Source organism: Polyodon spathula, chromosome 23 (genome assembly GCF_017654505.1).
Source record: "Polyodon spathula isolate WHYD16114869_AA chromosome 23, ASM1765450v1, whole genome shotgun sequence".
NCBI lineage: Eukaryota > Metazoa > Chordata > Actinopteri > Acipenseriformes > Polyodontidae > Polyodon > Polyodon spathula.
Genome location: NC_054556.1, coordinates 16,417,337 through 16,437,505, shown reverse-complemented (window position 1 = coordinate 16,437,505; position 20,169 = coordinate 16,417,337). Strand labels below are relative to the sequence as shown.

The 20,169-nt window shown below is 44.7% G+C and overlaps 1 protein-coding gene across 1 annotated transcript in view; it reads right to left on the bottom strand.

Moving 5' to 3' along the window:
* The window catches only part of LOC121297900 (zinc finger protein 271-like), a 148,005-nt gene extending 131,031 nt beyond the window's left edge, over positions 1–16,974 (bottom strand). Inside the window, exons 1-2 of the mRNA XM_041224523.1 lie at positions 16,938–16,974; positions 15,335–16,080 (exon numbers count right to left, since the gene is read on the bottom strand). Of these exons, the coding sequence (XP_041080457.1) occupies positions 15,335–16,080 (746 nt within the window). The 5' untranslated portion in view covers positions 16,938–16,974. The remainder of the gene's footprint in view (positions 1–15,334; positions 16,081–16,937) is intronic.
* Between the last annotated feature and the right edge of the window lie 3,195 nt (positions 16,975–20,169).

Sequence of the window (20,169 nt, the reverse complement as noted above, 5' to 3'; positions counted from 1 at the left end):
GCTAGTGCTGGTGTAAACTTGCTCATCCTGCCTGATGTAAACTTGCTGGTGCTGATGTAAACTTGCTAGTGCTGATGTAAACTTGCTAGTCCCGATGTAAACTTGTTAGTGCTGATGTAAACTTGCTAGTCCTGATGTAAACTTGTTAGTGCTGATGTAAACTTTTAGTGCTGATGTAAACTTGCTAGTGCTGATGTGCTAGTGCTGATGTAAACTTGTTAGTGCTGATGTAAACTTGCTAGTGCTGATGTAAACTTGTTAGTGCTGATGTAAACTTGCTAGTGCTGATGTAAACTTTTAGTGCTGATGTAAATTTGCTAGTGCTGATGTAAACTTGTTAGTGCTGATGTAAACTTGTTAGTCCTGATGTAAACTTGTTAGTGCTGATGTAAACTTGCTAATGCTTATGTAAACCCGTTAGTCCTGACGTGAAGTGCCTAAATTGAAATCAATAAGAACATTTGGGGTTCCTAAAATAGGTTTAGATTTTATTTTGCTAAAAATAAAACACAGTTATAAATTTAGATTTACATTTTTTTTAACAAAGTGCCTTCGTAAACGCTCATAGAGATTATAAATTTAGATTTACATTTTTTTTAACAAAGTGCCTTCGTAAACGCTCATAGAGATCGATCAGTCACCTATTTGCACCTCATTACTGAGTGACTTCTGTACTGTGTTCTCAGAAATTGACACTGACAGCACCAGATGGGATGACAGAGGAAAATATTTGCTGGCTGGCTATGATTTGCTATCTTCAATAATTAGTGTACTCATGTACACATGTCATTTTCACTAAAGTCCCAATTTAAAGACAGTACATTTCATTGTAGCCCTTGGAATGAAATTGTTTTCTAGGTGGCTATTTTTGTTTTCATTAGCTGTTGGACCAAACAGCTTCAGCAAGTGCAGTAGAATCTGTCAAAAATAAATACCCAGACAGCAGGCGGATTCGGCACGGACTCATTTTTAAGCCACAAATCCGCACAGGGGTCGCACACATTGAACACTGCTGCCCCGGACTCACTATACAAGCCAGTTTACAGGTAAGAACATAAGAACATAAGAACATAAGAAAGTTTACAAACGAGAGGAGGCCATTCGGCCCATCTTGCTCGTTTGGTTGTTAGTAGCTTATTGATCCCAAAATCTCATCAAGCAGCTTCTTGAAGGATCCCAGGGTGTCAGCTTCAACAACATTACTGGGGAGTTGATTCCAGACCCTCACAATTCTCTGTGTAAAAAAGTGTCTCCTATTTTCTGTTCTGAATGCCCCTTTTTCTAAACTCCATTTGTGACCCCTGGTCCTTGTTTCTTTTTTCAGGCTGAAAAAGTCCCTTGCGTCGACACTGTCAATACCTTTTAGAATTTTGAATGCTTGAATTAGGTTGCCACGTAGTCTTCTTTGTTCAAGACTGAACAGATTCAATTCTTTTAGCCTGTCTGCATATGACATGCCTTTTAAGCCCGGAATAATTCTGGTCGCTCTTCTTTGCACTCTTTCTAGAGCAGCAATATCTTTTTTATAGCGAGGTGACCAGAACTGCACACAATATTCAAGATGAGGTCTTACAAGTGCATTGTACAGTTTTAACATTACTTCCCTTGATTTAAATTCAACACTTTTCACAATGTATCCGAGCATCTTGTTAGCCTTTTTTATAGCTTCCCCACATTGTCTAGTTGAAGACAATTCTGAGTCAACAAAAACTCCTAGATCTTTTTCATAGATTCCTTCTCCAATTTCAGTATCTCCCATATGATATTTATAATGTACATTTTTATTTCCTGCGTGCAGTACCTTACACTTTTCTCTATTAAATGTCATTTGCCATGTGTCTGCCCAGTTCTGAATCTTGTCTAGATCATTTTGAATGACCTTTGCTGCTGCAACAGTGTTTGCCACTCCTCCTACTTTTGTGTCGTCTGCAAATTTAACAAGTTTGCTTACTATACCAGAATCTAAATCATTAATGTAGATTAGGAATAGCAGAGGACCTAATACTGATCCCTGTGGTACACCGCTGGTTACCACACTCCATTCTGAGGTTTTTCCTCTAATCAGTACTTTCTGTTTTCTACATGTTAACCACTCCCTAATCCATGTACATGTGTTTCCTTGAATCCCAACTGCGTTCAGTTTGAGAATTAATCTTTTGTGCGGGACTTTGTCAAAAGCTTTCTGGAAATCTAAATAAACCATGTCATATGCTTTGCAATTATCCATTATCGATGTTGCATCCTCAAAAAAATCAAGCAAGTTAGTTAGACACGATCTCCCTTTCCTAAAACCATGTTGACTGTCTCCCAGTACCCTGTTACCATATAGGTAATTTTCCATTTTGGATCTTATTATAGTTTCCATAAGTTTGCATATAATAGAAGTCAGGCTTACTGGTCTGTAGTTACCTGGTTCAGTTTTGTTTCCCTTTTTGTGGATCGGTATTACGTTTGCAATTTTCCAGTCTGTCGGTACCACCCCTGTGTCAAGAGACTGCTGCATGATCTTGGTTAGCGGTTTGTAAATTGCTTCTTTCATTTCTTTGAGTACTACTGGGAGGATCTCGTCCGGCCCAGGGGATTTGTTTATTTTAAGAGCTCCTAGTCCCTTTAACACTTCTGCCTCAGTTATGCTAAAGTTATTTAAAACTGGATAGGAACTGGATGACATGTGGGGCATGTTGTCAGTATCTTCCTTTGTAAAAACTTGTGAAAAGTAATCATTTAACATATTTGCTATTTTTTTTTCTTCCTCTACGATTTTGCCATTTGTATCTCTTAAACATTTAATCTCCTCTTTGAATGTTCTCTTGCTGTTGTAATATTGGAAAAACATTTTGGAATTGGTTTTAGCTCCCTTAGCAATGTTCATTTCTATTTCTCTCTTGGCCTTTCTAACTTCCTTTTTGACTTGCGTTTGCAGTTCTGTGTACTCTTTCTGCGTACTTTCTTTTTGGTCCTTTTTTAATGCTCTGTAAAGTGCCTTTTTTCGCTGAATATTTTTTTTAATTGATCTATTAAACCATTTTGGCAATTTATTTTTACATTTAGATTTGTCTACTTTAGGGATGTAATTGTTTTGCGCCTCTAGTACTACATTTTTGAAGAACAACCATCCTTCTTCTGTGGGTGTTTTCTCTATTTTACTCCAATCTACTTCTGTTAGTCTCTGTTTCATGCCTTCATAGTTTGCTTTTCTAAAATTGTAAACCTTAACTTTAGTCTTTACTTTTGGGGATTTAAAAAACACTTCAAATGAGACCATGTTATGGTCTGAGTTTGCCAGTGGTTCTCTGACCTCTGTTTTAGTTATTCTATCTTCGTTATTTGAAAAGACTAAATCAAGGCATGCCTCCCCTCTAGTGGGTGCCTTCACAAATTGTGTTAGGAAGCAGTCATTTGTCATTTCCACCATTTCTATTTCATCCTTCGCGCTACCCACCGGGTTTTCCCATTTTATTTGGGGGAAGTTGAAATCCCCCATTAGTATGGCTTCTCCTTTGCTACACACATTTCTAATGTCATTGTATAACAGATTATTGTGCTCACCGTCTGAATCTGGCGGTCTATAGCATGCTCCTATTATTATGCCTTTTGAATTTTTGTCTGTTATTCTGACCCATATTGATTCGGTTTTATTTTCTTTGTCCAGGTTTAACACCTGGGCTTCAAGACTGTTTCTTATGTATAGCGCTACCCCTCCTCCTCTTCTGTCCTGCCTGTCTTTCCTATACAGTGTATACCCACAAATATTATATTCGTCCCCATCACTCTCAGACAACCACGTTTCTGTAACACCTATCACATCATAGTTACCTGTTAGTGCAGTAGCTTCAAGTTCTAGAATTTTGTTTCTGATACTTCTAGCATTTAGATAAATACATTTAATGGTTGTCTTACCTGAGTTGTTGTTCTTGTTTTGATGCGGTCTCCCTTCTGTTTTTTTGTTGATTTCTCCCCCCTTCCTTTCTAGTTTAAATGCTTCTGAACCTGCTCGAGGATCTTTTCTCCGAGTAGACTAGTTCCCTTGTTATTTAAATGCAGTCCATCCCGTCTATACAGATAGTCCTCGTTGTAGAATGTGGTCCAATGATCAAGATAGGTGAAGCCTTCCCGTGTGCACCACGTCTTCAGCCATGCGTTTTGATTAATTATTTCCAGCTGTCCATATGGTCCTTTGCAAGGTGCGGGTAGTATACCAGAAAATACCACAGTTTTGGTTTTCTCTTTTAATTTCCTTCCTAGCTCTCTGAATTTATTTTGCAGGGATTTTGGTCTGTCTCTTCCAATGTTGTTTGTACCGATGTGGACGACTACTACCGGGTCGTCTCCTGTTCGTTCTAGGAGCCTGTCCACGTTTTCAGTGATGTGCTTGACCGAGGCTCCCGGAAGGCAGCACACTGTTGTAGTAAGGGGGTCCAAACTGCGAACTGAACTTGCTGTGTTTCTCAATATGGAGTCCCCAACAATCATGACCTCCCTTCTTTTTGCTGTCTGGTCACCACTGTCAATGGGGTCCTGGATGTTGTTCCTTTCATTCTCTTGTTGTTGGTTCTGCTCATCACAATTCTGAAGTGACTCAAATCTGTTGGTTGTTTTGATTTCTGGTGGTTGTGTTTGACGAAGTTTCTTTTTTTCCCTGCTTCTGCCTACCTGAACCCAGCTGTTCTGACCTTCTATCTCCCTGATGGCTTTCAGTCTGTTAGGGGTGATGCAGACTTCCATGAATTGTGGGTGTGCCAGTTCCTCAAGATCCTGTTGCTGTCTCACTTCTTCCAGCTCCATTTCTAGCATACTTACTAGTTTATGCAAATCCTGGATCGCGCGGCACTTTACGCACACTTGGTTTAGCTCCGCTGGGTTTTCTCGGATTTCCCACATCAAGCAGGTGTCACAGATTACAGGCTTGAAGACCATGTTGAGGTTTTTTTTTTTTTTTTAAGTTTAGTTTCTTCTGCAACTGTCAACCTGCTTTCAAACTGCTTCGAAACTGCTCTGTACTTTTCCACGCCTGTACTTCTCCCACTCGCTGTCGCTGGGAAGACTGCCTCGTTTAACTGCGTTGTTCTGCTGTGCTGTCGGCTCCTCCCCTCGCCCGGGTAAGCACTGCCGTCCAAATACGGACTAATTACAGTCGGGATCAATCAAACTATAATTCAAAAATAGCATATCGGGCTAATTACAGTCGGGATCAATCAAACTATAATTCAAAAATAGCACATCTAGAATATTTAACATATGTAAAGAACCATTAATGACAAAACTAGTACCGAACTAGCCCAGTGCTGGCCCAATATCACACAAAACTCTCATTTTACATCATCTTTATTTTTGCATTAGCAGGTTACATATTAATTTTCCACAAATAGATTCCCCCATAGATCTATTATTACAGTCAAAGTTAATCACAATTTCCAATCCCCATTGAAAAATTATTTTTTACTTTACACGTTTGCCACCAAGGACTAAGAGTAAATACAATGCACCGTGCTATTTTCTTGTTGAGTTACTGTATGTTTCCAGTGAATTTGAATACAAATACAAAGGGATTCTTGGAGACTGTGGGTTCTATTTTCTCAATAGGTGTCACTCACTTACCCGTTTTTAATTTACCACAATAATACTCGAGCATGTAAGTTTTATTAAACTGTAAGTCCCCCCTCCCCCACACTTACACAGAATGAGACTGGGCCACGAGGTTGGTCCTGTATACATGTATTTTTCCATTGGTGAAGGCTGAGGTTTCAAAAATTCACCATCAACAGTTTTTTTTTTTTTTTTTTTTTTTTTTTTTTTTTAACTATGAGTCAGTACGACCAACTTTTGAACCAGCCATTGTATTGACCTCAGAATGTTATTAATTAATGTCAGGATGTTTAGAAGGCTGCATGTACTGTAGAGCTGCCACCTTTTCCACAGACCAAACCTGGACATATTTCTCAGTCAGCCTAACTATCAAAACTACAGTATGCTATAATACAGTTTAACACAAACCCACCAGATCTCGGTACAAATAATCATGCTGTATACACAGTATTGTGCTCTTGATACTTCTAGCAATCGAACTTGCAACCCCCCCCCCCCCACCCCCCCACCCCCCCCACCCCCCCCCATATTATATTATAATTTAATAACATCAGTTAATAGGGTGTGCGTATTGCCAGCGTAGTTCAGAGGTTGTGCAGCTGGGGGCTTCCAATTTCCTGTCAATTAGTACCTATTTTCTATTTAAGTCCTGATCATTTGCACCTTCGCTGTCTAGTGTTTCATTTTGTAACACATGCTCAGACGTTGTCATTTCGTGCTTCACTGCTAATCTAAACTTCGTTGCCTTTCACTGGAGGTCACGTCTCTGCACAGCGCTCCCAAGATATTGTCACTTATTTTCCTTCCTGCTCTGGTGATTTTTCTCATCATTCAGCTTCTCTATTTGGCCCCAGGAGCTCTATTGTTAGTCATTCCTGCTCCATCCAGCCTCCAGCCCAGCAACAGCACCGTTCAAACTGCAGCTTCATTACTCAACTTGTCCTCATCTTTATTAGACAGACTGGCCCTCCACTAAAACTTTCAAAGCTCCTTCAACAAGACATTGACATTCCCATCGCCAGTGTTTGCCTTGCCATAGCTCCTCTATTTAAATCCACCACAAAGCTCTGTCAGCTTTCTTTACTCCTCGCTTGCAATCAAGCACCCCTCCCCCACTCCATGCCTTAGTACTGCAATCTTCTGGCTAACTGTTGCTGCGCTTTCATAATCTGCGAGGGCTCATTCAACTCGTCGAATTGTGATATCTAAATACTGCGTTAACTTATTCATGTACATGACTAACTGCCTTAAAACACCCATCGAATATATTTATTATTCAAATCTAAAAAGAATACACAAATGTAGTTCTACATAAACAAGGATTCTAATCACAGTAGCCAAATATATTTTACCCTGCTCACTCAAAGGTTTAATTCCACTCATAACTGCTAGATGACAGTATAACACCACAAGTTCTATATGCAGTCTTTAAGCAGTTTGATATCGATGCGAAGCTCGCACACTCCAACTTTTCTATCCATTCCTGCAGTTTGTTGTCCCTCCGAGGGATTCTCAGGAGTTCCCCTCCTGGCTTCAACCTTTTGCCTACCTATATCAACTGACATTCTTCAATTTCAACTCTTCCCCTCTTCAAGGACCTGGTCATGAAGCAACCTTACTCAGCTGCTTTTTGAGATGCTCAGAATCTACCATCACAGTAACGTCCAGCTTCCTTGCATCAGGCATCCATTACTGTGACTTCTTCCTGTTCCCAGATTCGCATTTCCTCATCTGGCTCTGCTCCTCCAAACCGACCAGCTTCATCAAGGCACTTTATTCAACTTTCAAAGTCATCTTGTTATCAACATGAGCCGCTACTCAGATATAGAACCATGTTCTACGATTATCAATGTTTCAGTCAATGTCCTCCTACCCCCAGTAGACAATACACTCATAGACTGTTCCAAGTCAAATCAATAGACAATACACTCATAGACTGCTCCAAGTCAAATCAATAGACAATACACTCATAAACTGCTCCTGACCAAATCAATAGGTTTTGCAGAAGCCTCGGAGCAACACATTCTTCATCCACTCAGGTTCTGCAGCGGCCTCAGATCTCCGTTCCCTCTTCATATCGGCTCAATGCAGCATGCAAAAGTTGCTTTAGTTTACTGTCTAAATCTGAAACTGCACTTCTCCAGAGCTTCCAATGTTTCAGCTTTCCTCCAATAAGCAGATTGTGGCAGCATTCCCCAAATCAAGGCTAACGCTAATCCCCATCTAATCAAAATAGGGGACACTTGACATCCTCAGCAATCTATTTATATGTTAGCTCATTCTCTCAAATGTTACAGCATTAATACATGGTGAGAGACGTGGTATGAGACTGGAAATCTGTCTTGATTCTGAGTTAAGGAGTTCCACTATTAGGAGAATGACTGAAGTTGTGAAACCCAAATCTTTGAATGTGAGTTCACCTTTTCCATTTCAAGCAGACATGATAGTAACAAACCGCTGATCGATCCTGTATTAACTGACACATAGAAAGGCGGCACCTCATCTCTCTGTCCTCGTTTCCAGAATATGGTGCGCAAAGGCGCCGAGCTTCCCCAGCAGATGATTCATATGTTCGTTCAGTCCAGCTGCCACCTCAGACCTCAGTTCCAGCTCTCTCTGCCTCTACTTTCGGTATCCAAGTTCCGTCAGCTGGCCCCATCTGCTTCCACAACCCCATCCACAATCCCCTTCTCCAGATGCTATTTGACTGAATCCTACTCTCAGTAACCTCCTTCAATCTGCTCAGCATTACATGTCTGCAGCCCTCCACTCTTCTTCAAGAGATTCCTATTCTACAGCCTGCTCAGTGTTTTCAACATTCTGGACCCAAAATCGAATATTCCTTCAATCAAAACCAGATCCTGGCTCTCATCGTCCATGCTACGGATTCTCTCCATCTCCCTCCATTCTCTCCATACCAGCAGTTCGTCTCACCATCCCTGGGATGCTTAAAAGCTTCCCCCCTGCTTCACCTTCCCGTCTGTCTATATCAACGGACATTCTCCATTTGCTCATTTCCTCTATTTGGAAAGGCCGCTTTTCCCCCTACAAGGATCATTTGCCTCTCAGCCGCCTTCGATGCTTACTTCATCATTTGGCTGCATACCACCAAGATGGATCAATTTCAGTGTGGTCAGTTCAGTCCCCTATCCCTTCTTTCTTTTCAACATCAAGGTATCTCCCCAGCAGGAAACCCTGCCCCCCCCCCCCCCACAGACCCTCTGTTCATTGATTTCTCTCCCTCCTATCGTCACTCGTCACTGGTTCTCAACCCATCTCAACCCCACCCTCGCCTCCAGAGCAGGCCTCCCTCCTCAACTCCACCCTTGTCTCCAGAGCAGGCTTCCCTCCTCGACTCCACCTCTCCCATCATTCCATATAGGCACAGTCACCTCCTCCGCGAGGGCCAACATCAATCACATCCTGATTAAGAATGTGGGGAGCTGGTCCTCCTCTGCAGTGGATTCTTACATTAATTCATCCTCCTTAATATAGTTGCTGCTCATTTTAGAATTGCTAGCATGCCTGGAGTGGGGGCCTCCTGTCTGCCGGGGCCACCAGAGGTTTTCCCCTAATAAGCCTCAAGGATTTTTTTCCTCTCCACTGAGCAGCAGTATACACATAATCACATCCTACTAAGTTACTAACCATCCCTCTGTTTGTCCTGTTTTTTCCTTCTGTTCTTTTGTTTATGTTATGTGCTGGCATTTGCTGTCTTTTGTATCTATTGTTTGTCTCGCTGTGTGGGAGATTTTACAAGGAGCCTGGGATCCATCCTTTGGGGGGCAAGTGAGTCTCACTTCCCCGACCTCAGGGCTAGGCATCAGCCTCCCTTTACCTTTAGGGGGGGGTCTCACCATGTGTGTCAGAGCGGACCCCCGGCCACACTCTGTCCTTTTGCAGCTCCTGCGCTTATCTTACCTCACTCGAGGCTTTGTTCTATACTCTGCCTCAATTTGGGAAGTGGCTACTCCATGCTCGAGTCCCATATTAACCTTTATGCCTCATCCTTATTTCAGGTCCCAGGCAGCGTGAAGTCTTGGCCAATTGGGGATCTAACAAGCTCCCCTTTACAGAAGTCTCAGATGCTGGGTACCTCTATCTCTCTATCTCCTTCCTCCCGAGGGTCTGCTCCCCGAGTCATAACCCTTGTATGTGTTTTCGGTTGCTGGGTCCTTTGCCAATGGGTTGTTTCGGCATCACCGCCCTCAGTCAGCGACCACTTTTGTATCCTGTCCTCAGTTGCTGGGTTCTTCGCCCCTGAGAGGTGTCGGCATTGTCGCCCTCAGTCAACGACCATTTTCTATCCTGTTTTGGTTGCTGGGTCCTCTGCCCATGGGATGTGTCGGCATCATCCCCTCAGTCAGTGATCACTTTCTATCCTATTTTCCATGTCGGGCGCCGCTGGTTTTGTTGCTAGAGTCAGGGCCTCACCTGCTCCTCTATCCTAAGTCCAGTCCTTCCTAGCTGGCACTCTGTCCTACTAACTGCTCCTTTCTGCTTCTTCTGCCCTATCCTTGCACCCCCAGCTCACGCCCCATGAATGGGCAGAAAATGTTAGGTTACTTACCGTAACCCTGGTTCCCTGAAAGAGAAGAAGACCACCGATATTACTTATGGGATATGCCGGCCCTCTGGATAGGTATTGCTGAGCTCTCTATACCAGAGCTGCCGATAGACCCCTCTTCCAGGGATGACACACTTGGTATGAGAGACACATAACATAGGGGTTAGCAGTGTGAGCTTACAACCTCAAGGACCCTTGTGCCTAATGAAGGCAGGGCAGTATCTACCACATAAAGGCGGTGCGCAGAGACACCCCCTGTTGTCATCCTCCCAAACACGCATGCAGGAGCTGTGCACAGACAGCACCTGCAGCTCACTGACCCACTTAGAGGAGGTGATAGCCATGAGAAAGGCAGTTTTCATAGACAGATACTTCAGCTCTATGGTACGCATGAGCTCAAAAGGAGCTATCGTGACAGCCTCCAGTACAATATTAAGGCTACATGTGGGGAGAACAGTCCTCCTAGGAGGGTGTAATTTAAGAAAATGGGTAGCCAAAAAATGTGTGCCCAGAGACATTGAATCTAAGGGGGCATGGCAAGCAGAGATAGCTGCTAAACTAGCATGGGGCAAGATATGAGGTTATGGCTTCTAGCCAGACACCAAGCCAGGAAATACCTCCACTAGTGGAGTCTGCCCTAGGGCGCAGTGGAGGCCTAGTAAGGACCTAGTGGAGTCTGCCCTAGCGCTCTGCAACGTACCCACAACCCAGCGCTAACTAGCGGTCCCTTTCAGAGCCCAGACCCGTCGTCGGAACCTGCATGGTTCCAGGTGACAAAGAGTCTTTCGCCTGACTGAGGAGATCCATGTGAAGTGTAATCTTCCAGGGCTGGCCATGCAACAGGTGGCACAGAGTTGGGGTCCACTAGGAGAACACACTCTTTCTCTAACTTGACTTTTTTGCGAAAGGCCGGAAGCAGAGGTATAGGTTGGAAAGCTCACAAAAACACTTTGGGCCATTCATGAGCTAGGGTGTCTACACCAAGTGGACCGCCTGAGCTGTGGAGGGAGTACCATAGGGGCCAATATGTCATCTCTGCCGAGGTGAAGAGATCGACCTGTGCCTTCCCGAACCGTTCCCAAATGTGCTCCACTATCTGAGGGTGGAGTCGCCACTCTGACCATTCCTGGAGAGGAGGTCCGCTGCCCAGTTCACCACTCCAGGAATATGCGTAGCCTGTAGGGACAGCAAGTTCCTCTGAGCCCTTGTGAATAGCCTGAACGCCATGTGATGCAATCCTGGGGACCTAGTGGTTTACGTACACCACCACTTCTGTGTTGTCCATCTGGATCAACACTTGCATACTGCTCAACACTGGGAGAAAGTGATGGAGCGCAAGGGATACTGCTTGTAACTCCAGCATATTTATGTGAGAGGCAGGTGAGAGGTCGTCCTCCACCGATGTAGGTCTGCCGAGCACACATAAGATGCAGTCAGCTGACGGTGTCTGCCGTGTTTGGCATTGAAGTGGAATGCATTGAGCCATGCTTGTAGCGGGTGCATGGGAAGCAGGATAGTGCCCACACACTTTGAAAATGTACGAGGAGCTAGGGAGAAGCCAAATGGCAGCACAGCAAACTTGTACACACTTCCTTGAAAAGAGAAGCAGGGATACTTTCTGTGCTCTGGACAAATGGGAATGTGAAAGTATGAGTCCCTTAAGTCCACGGTGGTGAACCAGTCGTCCGACCAGATGGACTGGAGAATGTGATGGTGGGTCAGCATTTGGAACCTCCTTTCTTTTAAGAACCCACTGAGGAGCCTCAGGTCTAAGATGGGGCGAAAGCTGTCGTCCTTTTTGGGTACCAGAAAATACCTTGAGTAGTACCCCTCTCTGTGGGAGGTGGGGTCTACGAGACGAATGGCTCGCTTGCACAGCAAGGTGGCCACTTCCTTCTGAAGTACCGAGGCCTGGAGAGGGTCTGTCATTAAAGTACGACGGTCCCAAGTGGAACTGAAGTGCATAACCATTTTGCACAGTGGCGAGCACCCAGCAGTCTGAGGTGTAAGCGTGCCAGTACTGCAGCTGTTGTGTGGAAAAGGGGGTCTGAGGCCGCCAGCCTTCAGGCTCTCTGCTCGGCCTGCTGAGGCTGAGGCGGTGCAGTGTGGGGTGGCTGTTTAGAGCGCTGGCCCTGAAAACGGCTACTGTGGTGCTGGTGTGTGGACTGGCCAAGTCCTGCATTCCATCTGCCTGCCGGTTAGGTCCGGTTGGTTGTGCTGATATGCCCTGTAGACGATGCCTTAGGCCACCCTGCTCCACCTAGCGGAGCCGTAAGGACTGGAACTGTTCTAGTGACAGTCCACGTCTGAGGAGCTTGTCAGTGGCTCAACCTGCCTCATGCGGAGGAACGAGGAGGGAGCAACGTGGCCATCTGACGGGATGCCTCGTGTTCCCAGGAGGATATCTGTAAGATCTCCTCCACGGCTGTCCCAAGGATATGTCCTGGGGATATAGGTGCGTCAAACAGCGTAGCCTTATCAGCATCAAGAACTTTGGCTTGTGACAGCCATAACTATCTATGAGCCACGATCAAGCTAGCCAGGCTTTGGCCAAAAGTTTGCTCTTGGAGACTGGAGATCTGCAGCAGTGTGTTGGACAGGAGACATAACTCCGTGGCCACTGGCTTGAGGAGCGGGGCCTCGTGCAGTACACCGTCCATGTAAGCAGTAAGCACACTCACTGTATTAGACATGCGAATTGCCTGCGCCTCTGCTGCGTACGCCAGCTTGAGATGTGTTTCCATCAATTGCATTGAGGGTTCGGGCACGCCGGGTCTCTAGCCAACCCACCCACCGGCGGTGCCATAAACCAGGGCCAGGATGGTGCCCTGGAACCCCGCTAGGAAAAGCTTCTCTGTGCCTTCTAAGGCGACAAGCAGTGTGGCCTGTTTTAGCAAGCTAGGACCCAAGGCCAGACAATCCCTGGAGCATACCTCCTCCATGAAGTATAGATTTTTATAGACATGTATATTTAGACTGCAATGTTTAATGTTGAGAATCAAAAGATTTTATATATACTTTGTATTTTAGATTTATTTGACTTTGTGTGACTTTTTAGTTTGTTTTCAATAAACTGCTGCTATTCATTAAACCCCCAGCTGTTTGATTGTATTGTTAATTATAATCTTGATCTACACAAACTTATTCAACTGGAACTAATTAAATAAAAAATTGCATAAGTAATATATTTATCTTAATGTTCCTACACACTCTTCAAACGCCTAGATTCTGCTGGCTTGCTCTGACCTCAGTGACGCTGCTGTTAATGTGAATTAAAATCACGATTCTGTCAGCATTCCCTCTGTGGGACTATGACAAAGGGGTTAGCAGTGTGCAGGTGATCAATAAACAGACAGACAATTATATTCCAGGTGCAATGTTGTTTAATGGTTTTGAAATCCTGATGGCAAACAGCAGTAAACAATAAACAATGCGAAGCAACACAGCGGCGTGTACTGCTTATTTATAATCCGCGGGTTGGCCCTGAAAAAATAACAGTCCCGTTTTATTTCACCCACACGTAATACAAACACCCGTCCACAGTGTGTGCTCCAGTGCTCGTGGTGAGAACACAGTGCAGCGATGTCCAGGTTCGTGCTGGCCCTTAGTGACAGCTCCTGGATCGTGTTTAGCCATCTAATAACAACAAACGGTTTAATTTAGCAAAAACAATAGACAAAACAAACACTCACGGTATCCCAACACAGTTTCTCCTTTCAGTTATGTTAATTAACCATTTACAAAGGAACAGATCAGAGCACTATGTCCCCTATTTATACTATCACTCATGACCGCTTGGTTAACAAGCACATCCGCTCCTCCAATCCGCAGATGCCACACCCTTTCCCCTCCAGGTCAATGATTTAGTGTATCATAGCTCAGCGTCCTTTCTAACTGGCTGACTGCCACCTAACCCTGGGAATGAACTGTCGGGCCAACCAGTCCAGGGTACTCTGTTCCATTTACAGGTCGGGAGGGAGATTGAACACCAAGAATCATTAAATTTCTGTCACAGGGACACATCAGCCACGATGTACAGCTATGGGCAACAGTTCTGCATCATCTAGAATTTTAGGATTCATAACATAACAATAAAACCAATATAAAGAAACTATATGAACATAATTTAGATATTGTATTTAACATCATATAATCAAAGAAACTACAAAATGATATAGCAAAAAAAGTAAAATATCGGAAGCCACAATAGCAGTACAGATTCTGGAAATGTCATATTTCTCAATTTTTGAGAAGTACATGGAAAACTACAAAGCGTTGTGTAATTCAATATGTTAACAAGGGCACATTATTCAGCAGCTTTCATTGGACTCTATGAAGCTGAGTGAGTTTGTTCTATTTAGAGGGTGTGGAATTCAATATGTTAACAAGGGAGCATTATTCAGCAGCTTTCATTGGACTCTATGAAGCTGAGCGGATTCATTTCATATAGAGGGTGTGTGATTCAATATGTTCATGTGGAATTTTTCAGCAGCTTTCATTTGACTTTATAAAGCTAAATGAGTTCATTCAATACGGTGATGATGCTACACTTGAGGCCAGAGATGTACAGTTTAACACAGACTCTTTCACAGAAACACAGAGCAGTATATTAGGAACAACAGTGATGCAATAATCTCACCCACCCAGCTTTGAATCCAAAGTCAAATGTTTAATTTTTATTTATTTTTTTAATTACACTATGTAACACAATTTTTGCTCCTGGGTAGTAAGTGTTATTTTCTAATTGCTTATGCCTCAAAGGTACAGAAAATGGCTATTATTCCCCACAAACTTTGCTTTTGTGACCAGGACAGTGATATTTCAAAATATCACTATTTCCAATGGGAAAACGGCAAATGTGTGTCTTTTCGTTCACATAAAGTCAGAAAAAAACAACAAATGAATCCAAATTAACATGTATTTATACTAAAGTAATATAAAAATGACTACAAAAGATTTAGAAGCGAGTAGTTTTTCGAGATTTACGATTATACTGTATTTACAGTATAATCGTAAATCTCGAAAAACTACTCATTTCTAAACCACTGGACCACCATAAAAAAAAAAAAAAAAAAAAAAAAAAAAAAAAAAACATTTTGCAGCTACATCAACACAGTTTCCTGCTGGCACCGATGAGCTCTGAGCTGGTTGGAGGTGAATCTGTCCCCACAGTGACCGCACCGATACGGCTTCTCTCCTGTGTGCAGTCTCCGGTGCTTGGTCAGGGTCCCGGCTCGTGTGAAACTCTTTCCGCACTGCTCACACTGAAACTGTTTCTCTCCTGTGTGAGTGCGCTGATGCGTCTTCAGATTCTCTAGCTGACTGAAGCTCTTCCTGCAATCGCTGCACTGAAACGGCTTCTCTCCTGTGTGAGTGCGCTGATGCGTCTTCAGATTCTCCAGCTGGCTGAAGCTCTTCCCGCAGTCCGAGCAGCGGAACGGTTTCTCTCCGGTGTGGATGCGCCGGTGATTCCGGAGGTGCTCCAGTTGTCTGAAACTCTTCTCACAATCGCTGCATGGGTACGGTTTCTCTCCGGTGTGAGTGCGCCGGTGGGTTCTCAGGCTCCTGGAGTGAGTGAAGCTCTTCTCACAGTCTGGACACTCGTAGGGGGTTTCACCGGTGTGAATTCTCCAGTGTTCTTTGAGGTTGCCCAGCTGGGTGAAAATCTTCCCACATTCGCTGCACTGATAGGGTTTGTCTCCAGTGTGAGTGCGCTGGTGTGTTTTGAGGTGCCCGGAGTGAGTGAAGGCCCGCCCACATTCGGGGCAGCAGTGGGAGGTGACAGACAGATTGGTTTCTTTGCTTATCATGACCTCGATCTCGTTGGTGTCTTTCCGTTTAACAATCATGGGTTCTAATTTGGTGTTGCCCGCAGCGATGGGGGGTTCCAATTTTGGTGCCTCATCTTTGAGTGGGACGAACTCCATCTTTTCAAAAATAAATAAAAAGACAAAACTTCATATTATATTTGTAATGTATTTATAGGTGTAGCGATTCATTGTGTATTGGTGGATGATGATACTTTCATATAGACTGGAATTACATTTTAACTGCAGTTAGACTGTTGTACTATATTGAGTTTTTTTCCCCTTCACTGTGCTTTGCGATACTTTCCTATACTTTACCACAACCTCTCTGTGCTTTACAATGTTTCCCTATGCTTTACTATACCTCGCTGTGCCTTACAATGCTTCCCTATGCTTTCCCATACCTCGCTGTGCTTTACAACACCTATCTGTGCTTTACAATGCTTCCCTTTGCTTTTCCAGACCTCTCTGTGCTTTACAATGCTTCACAATACTTCCCCATGCTTTACCATACCTCCCTGTGCCTTACAATGCTTCCCTGTGCTTTACCTCACACAAAAGTCAATTTACAGCTAACACAGTTGCTTATCAAATATATGTTGACAGAGAGGACTGAATTCCGTATTAAAAAAAACAACAAACAAAACAAAAAACAGTAACTCTGTAGTGTACGTAAAATGAATGACTCTGTTAAATTATATATTTTTTGTTTGTGTTTGATACAAAATATGCAGTGTATATTTTATTCCCGACAATTATAAGCTATCGAAATAGAAATAACAATAATAAAAAAAAAAAAAAAAACATTTGCAATGAAAGAAAGTACGTTTTATTATTTAACGACAACAACAACATGGTCGACACTAGTAAACTCCGTCTCGTATGCGTGAAACACGTCGAAGAACGAAAGCAGTTTGTTAAAAAAAAAAAAAAGATTATTACTGCATTGTTTTTGTTTTGAATTCATTTGTATTTACCTTACTTCCTTCTCCACCTCTCTTTCTCTCTCGCTCGCTCGCTCAAGCTTCCGGTTGTCAGCAAAGGCGTCTGGGACTTCGAGGAGCAAACAGCCGGCCGCGGTGCCTCTGGGAGTTGTAGTTGTTAAGCGGATCGCATCGTTGGTGTGATTGAAAGGGAGTAAAGGTGTAGAAAAACAAAACCGACGCTTTTCAGGAGACATGGAAAAGCAAGAGCAGATACATGTAATAGAGGACAGAGAGAAACCCAAAGTCAGAGAGCTCATGTTAATGTAGTTTTGTAACTCTTCTGTATTTATTAATTGACAGTTTAATGCACCCGGTTGCACTTTGTGAAAATAAATAACACTTGAGTGTATAATAGATGTGCATCTTATTTCATAATAAACTATTTAAATATGAATCTTGCACTGTAGGCTAACCCAGCTGCAGCTCCTAATGTATGGTTTTACATTTGTGAAAAAAAGTGTTTTGATGTGTGTTGTTTAATAAAGTTATTTTGAAAAATTAATGTGTCTATCTCTATGTATCTACCTGTTGTGTCTGACGCAGTGAATGCTGGGTGCGGATGCCAAGAGAGGGTTGTGTGCGTGAGCGCTGCTGAAAGGTGTGTTTGCTTTTGTTTTCATGGATTTTGTTGTGTTGATATTTTTGTTTTTTATTAGTGTTTTGTTATTTCGTGTTAATATCTGAGCTGACTTTTCTCAGCAGTATCACGTCAGGAGGCAGGGCTCCTCCAAATTTTTCCTTTGAAAAGTTAACCCACAGGTGTGGGGTTAAAACATCTACAGAGGAATCCATTCCTCTAGAGAAATGTGTTCCTGCTGTGGGTGGTGTTGTTGGGTGTGAAAACATTAAATCAGCTTCCAGAATGGGTGGTTCCCTTTCAAGTGGAATGACAACCATTACCGAATGGGAAGAGCCTCTCTGACCTGTCAAACACATATCAAAAAAGCACATATAAAAAAGCTGCCTTATCAGGGCCTTGCTGTGAGGGGAAGTCCCTCCCATCTCCTGCTGAAGAGGGATGTCCTCACAGTAGCATATCACCATTTTCTCTCTCACCTCACTGAGACAACACTTGAATCGCTTTGTGCTCGCCTTATGCTGGAAATTGGCTCATTTGCAAGGTGAAAACGCTCAGAATTGAGTATCTAGCCTGTATTTACATATTAAGTATATTAAGAGCACTATTTGCCTTAGTCTCACTTTGGTAGACTACTGAATAGAGCTGGTTTCGATGCCTCCACAGAGATTGGCTGTAAGCTTTTATTCTCTTTTATTAATCTCGTGGTAGCTTTTACTGTGCTTCAGTCGCGTGAGCTATTGTGGCAGCTGCTGCCGGGTGACCCTGCTGTCATGTGGCTCTGTCCCTGACGCCGAATGACTCGGCTCCAGCTACCATCCAGCTCGGGCTCTCTCAGAGCTTAGCTCTCTCCTCTTCTGCCACAACCCCGATGAGGATTGACTCTGCGCCGACCACAACAGCTCGGCACTGACCGCGCTCTTCCTCGACACCGATTGTTGCGTCCTCACCTCGGCACCGACACCAATGCCAATTACTCGGTGCCGACGCTGACAGCTCGGCATTGACTCCTACTGCTTGGCACAGACGCCGTGCCTCTGCTGGATTTCACCAGTGCGACCAGCGTGCAGCGAATCTCCCAAGGGAGGATGGGCACACTTTTGGGACCAGATCATGCAGCCAGGGCGCTGACAGGAGTCGGACTGCTTTCCTTGTCGCCAGTTCTCTAATAGAACCAAGCGGAGAAGGGCAGCCCTTTCCACAGCGGATTCCCAATCCTCGGGGCAGGGAAGGATACAGTCTGTTGTAGCCCAGGGCCCTTCTAAAAGGACCTCTGGAACCCCGCTGACTACAATGACAAGGGAGTGCCCCCATACCCCTGGTTCACCCTCTCCTACCCCACCACCAGTGCGGAGGCGTGAACACCGCCGAGGCATCACCGCTCAAGAGGGTGCTCACTGGGAGGTAGACGATCACCGCAAAGATACCGCTCCCCTTCTGCTTCTCTGGAGAAACCCCAGAGCTCTGCGGAGAGGCGTTTTGAGGAGCTGGCTCAGGCCGTGAGAGCCCAGCAGGCCATGCTGGATACCTTGCTGCAGGCTCAGGGGAAACTGCCCCCTGCTACCGGGCAGCCCCAGCTCCCCAAATCCCGCTCTCCGTCTCCGGCCCCACCTAGACCCCCAAGTCCCAGCGAGCTCTCCTTCACTATCTTAAGGTCGGATGTGTCCGACCTCACCATTTTGGTTAGGCAGGCCACAGCCACAACTGATGCAATGCTGAAGAAAGCATATGCTTCAGCGGCATTGTCGGTGAGAGCGGCAAATGCCATGTCTATCTTGGTGCTCTACCAGTCACAGTTAGCAGCAAGACTGCAGGAGTGGGCAATGGAAACAGACACGTGAGAGCTTCAGGCGGTGATGGGAGTGATGACTGATCTGATGGGGGAGCTAGGTCAAGCATCAGGGAGGTCTCTGGCGGTACTGGTGGCAGCCTGCCAACGTCTTTGGCTGACCCAGGTCAAAGTGTTGGACAGAGAAGGCTGCGTTGCCGGATGCCCCTATAACACCGGGGCAGACATTCGGAGCGACTGTGGATGTGAGCCTTGAGAGGTCCCACAAGGCTGTGGAGGTCTCACTTCTCACTTCTTCCTGCCTACCACCAGTGCCCTAGGTGGCCTTCCCAGTCTACTGGTGCAGCTGGGCCTGAACGCCGCCCTCCAACTCAGGCCAAACAAGCAAGCAGAGGAAGAGCTGGCGGCAAGGGACCACTGCTGGCCAGGGGTAACCAGTTTTCCGAGACCGGGGCCTAAAAAAGATGCGCCCCCTCCCAAGCCCAAGGGAGACCGCCCCTGAGGGGGTCCGGCTGCCACCTTCCCCCCTCACAACCGGACTGACCACTAGACACGCCCCATGGCAAGGCTGCACCCAGGACTCCTGGATGCTAATGACTATGAAACACGGTTATGCTCTGCAATTCCGCTTAGGCCTGCCACCCTTCAAGGGTGTGCTCTTTACCACCGTCGAACCAGCGTGCACAATTCTCCTTCAACAGGAGATTGCAAATCTTCAACAGAAGAACGCACTGTGCTTGGTGAACCGAAGCGATGCCCTCAACAGGTTCTACTCCATTTACTTCCTGGTGCCCAAGAGGGACGGCGGTTTCCGACCTATTCTGGACATCAGGGTCCTCAACATGTTCCTCAAACAA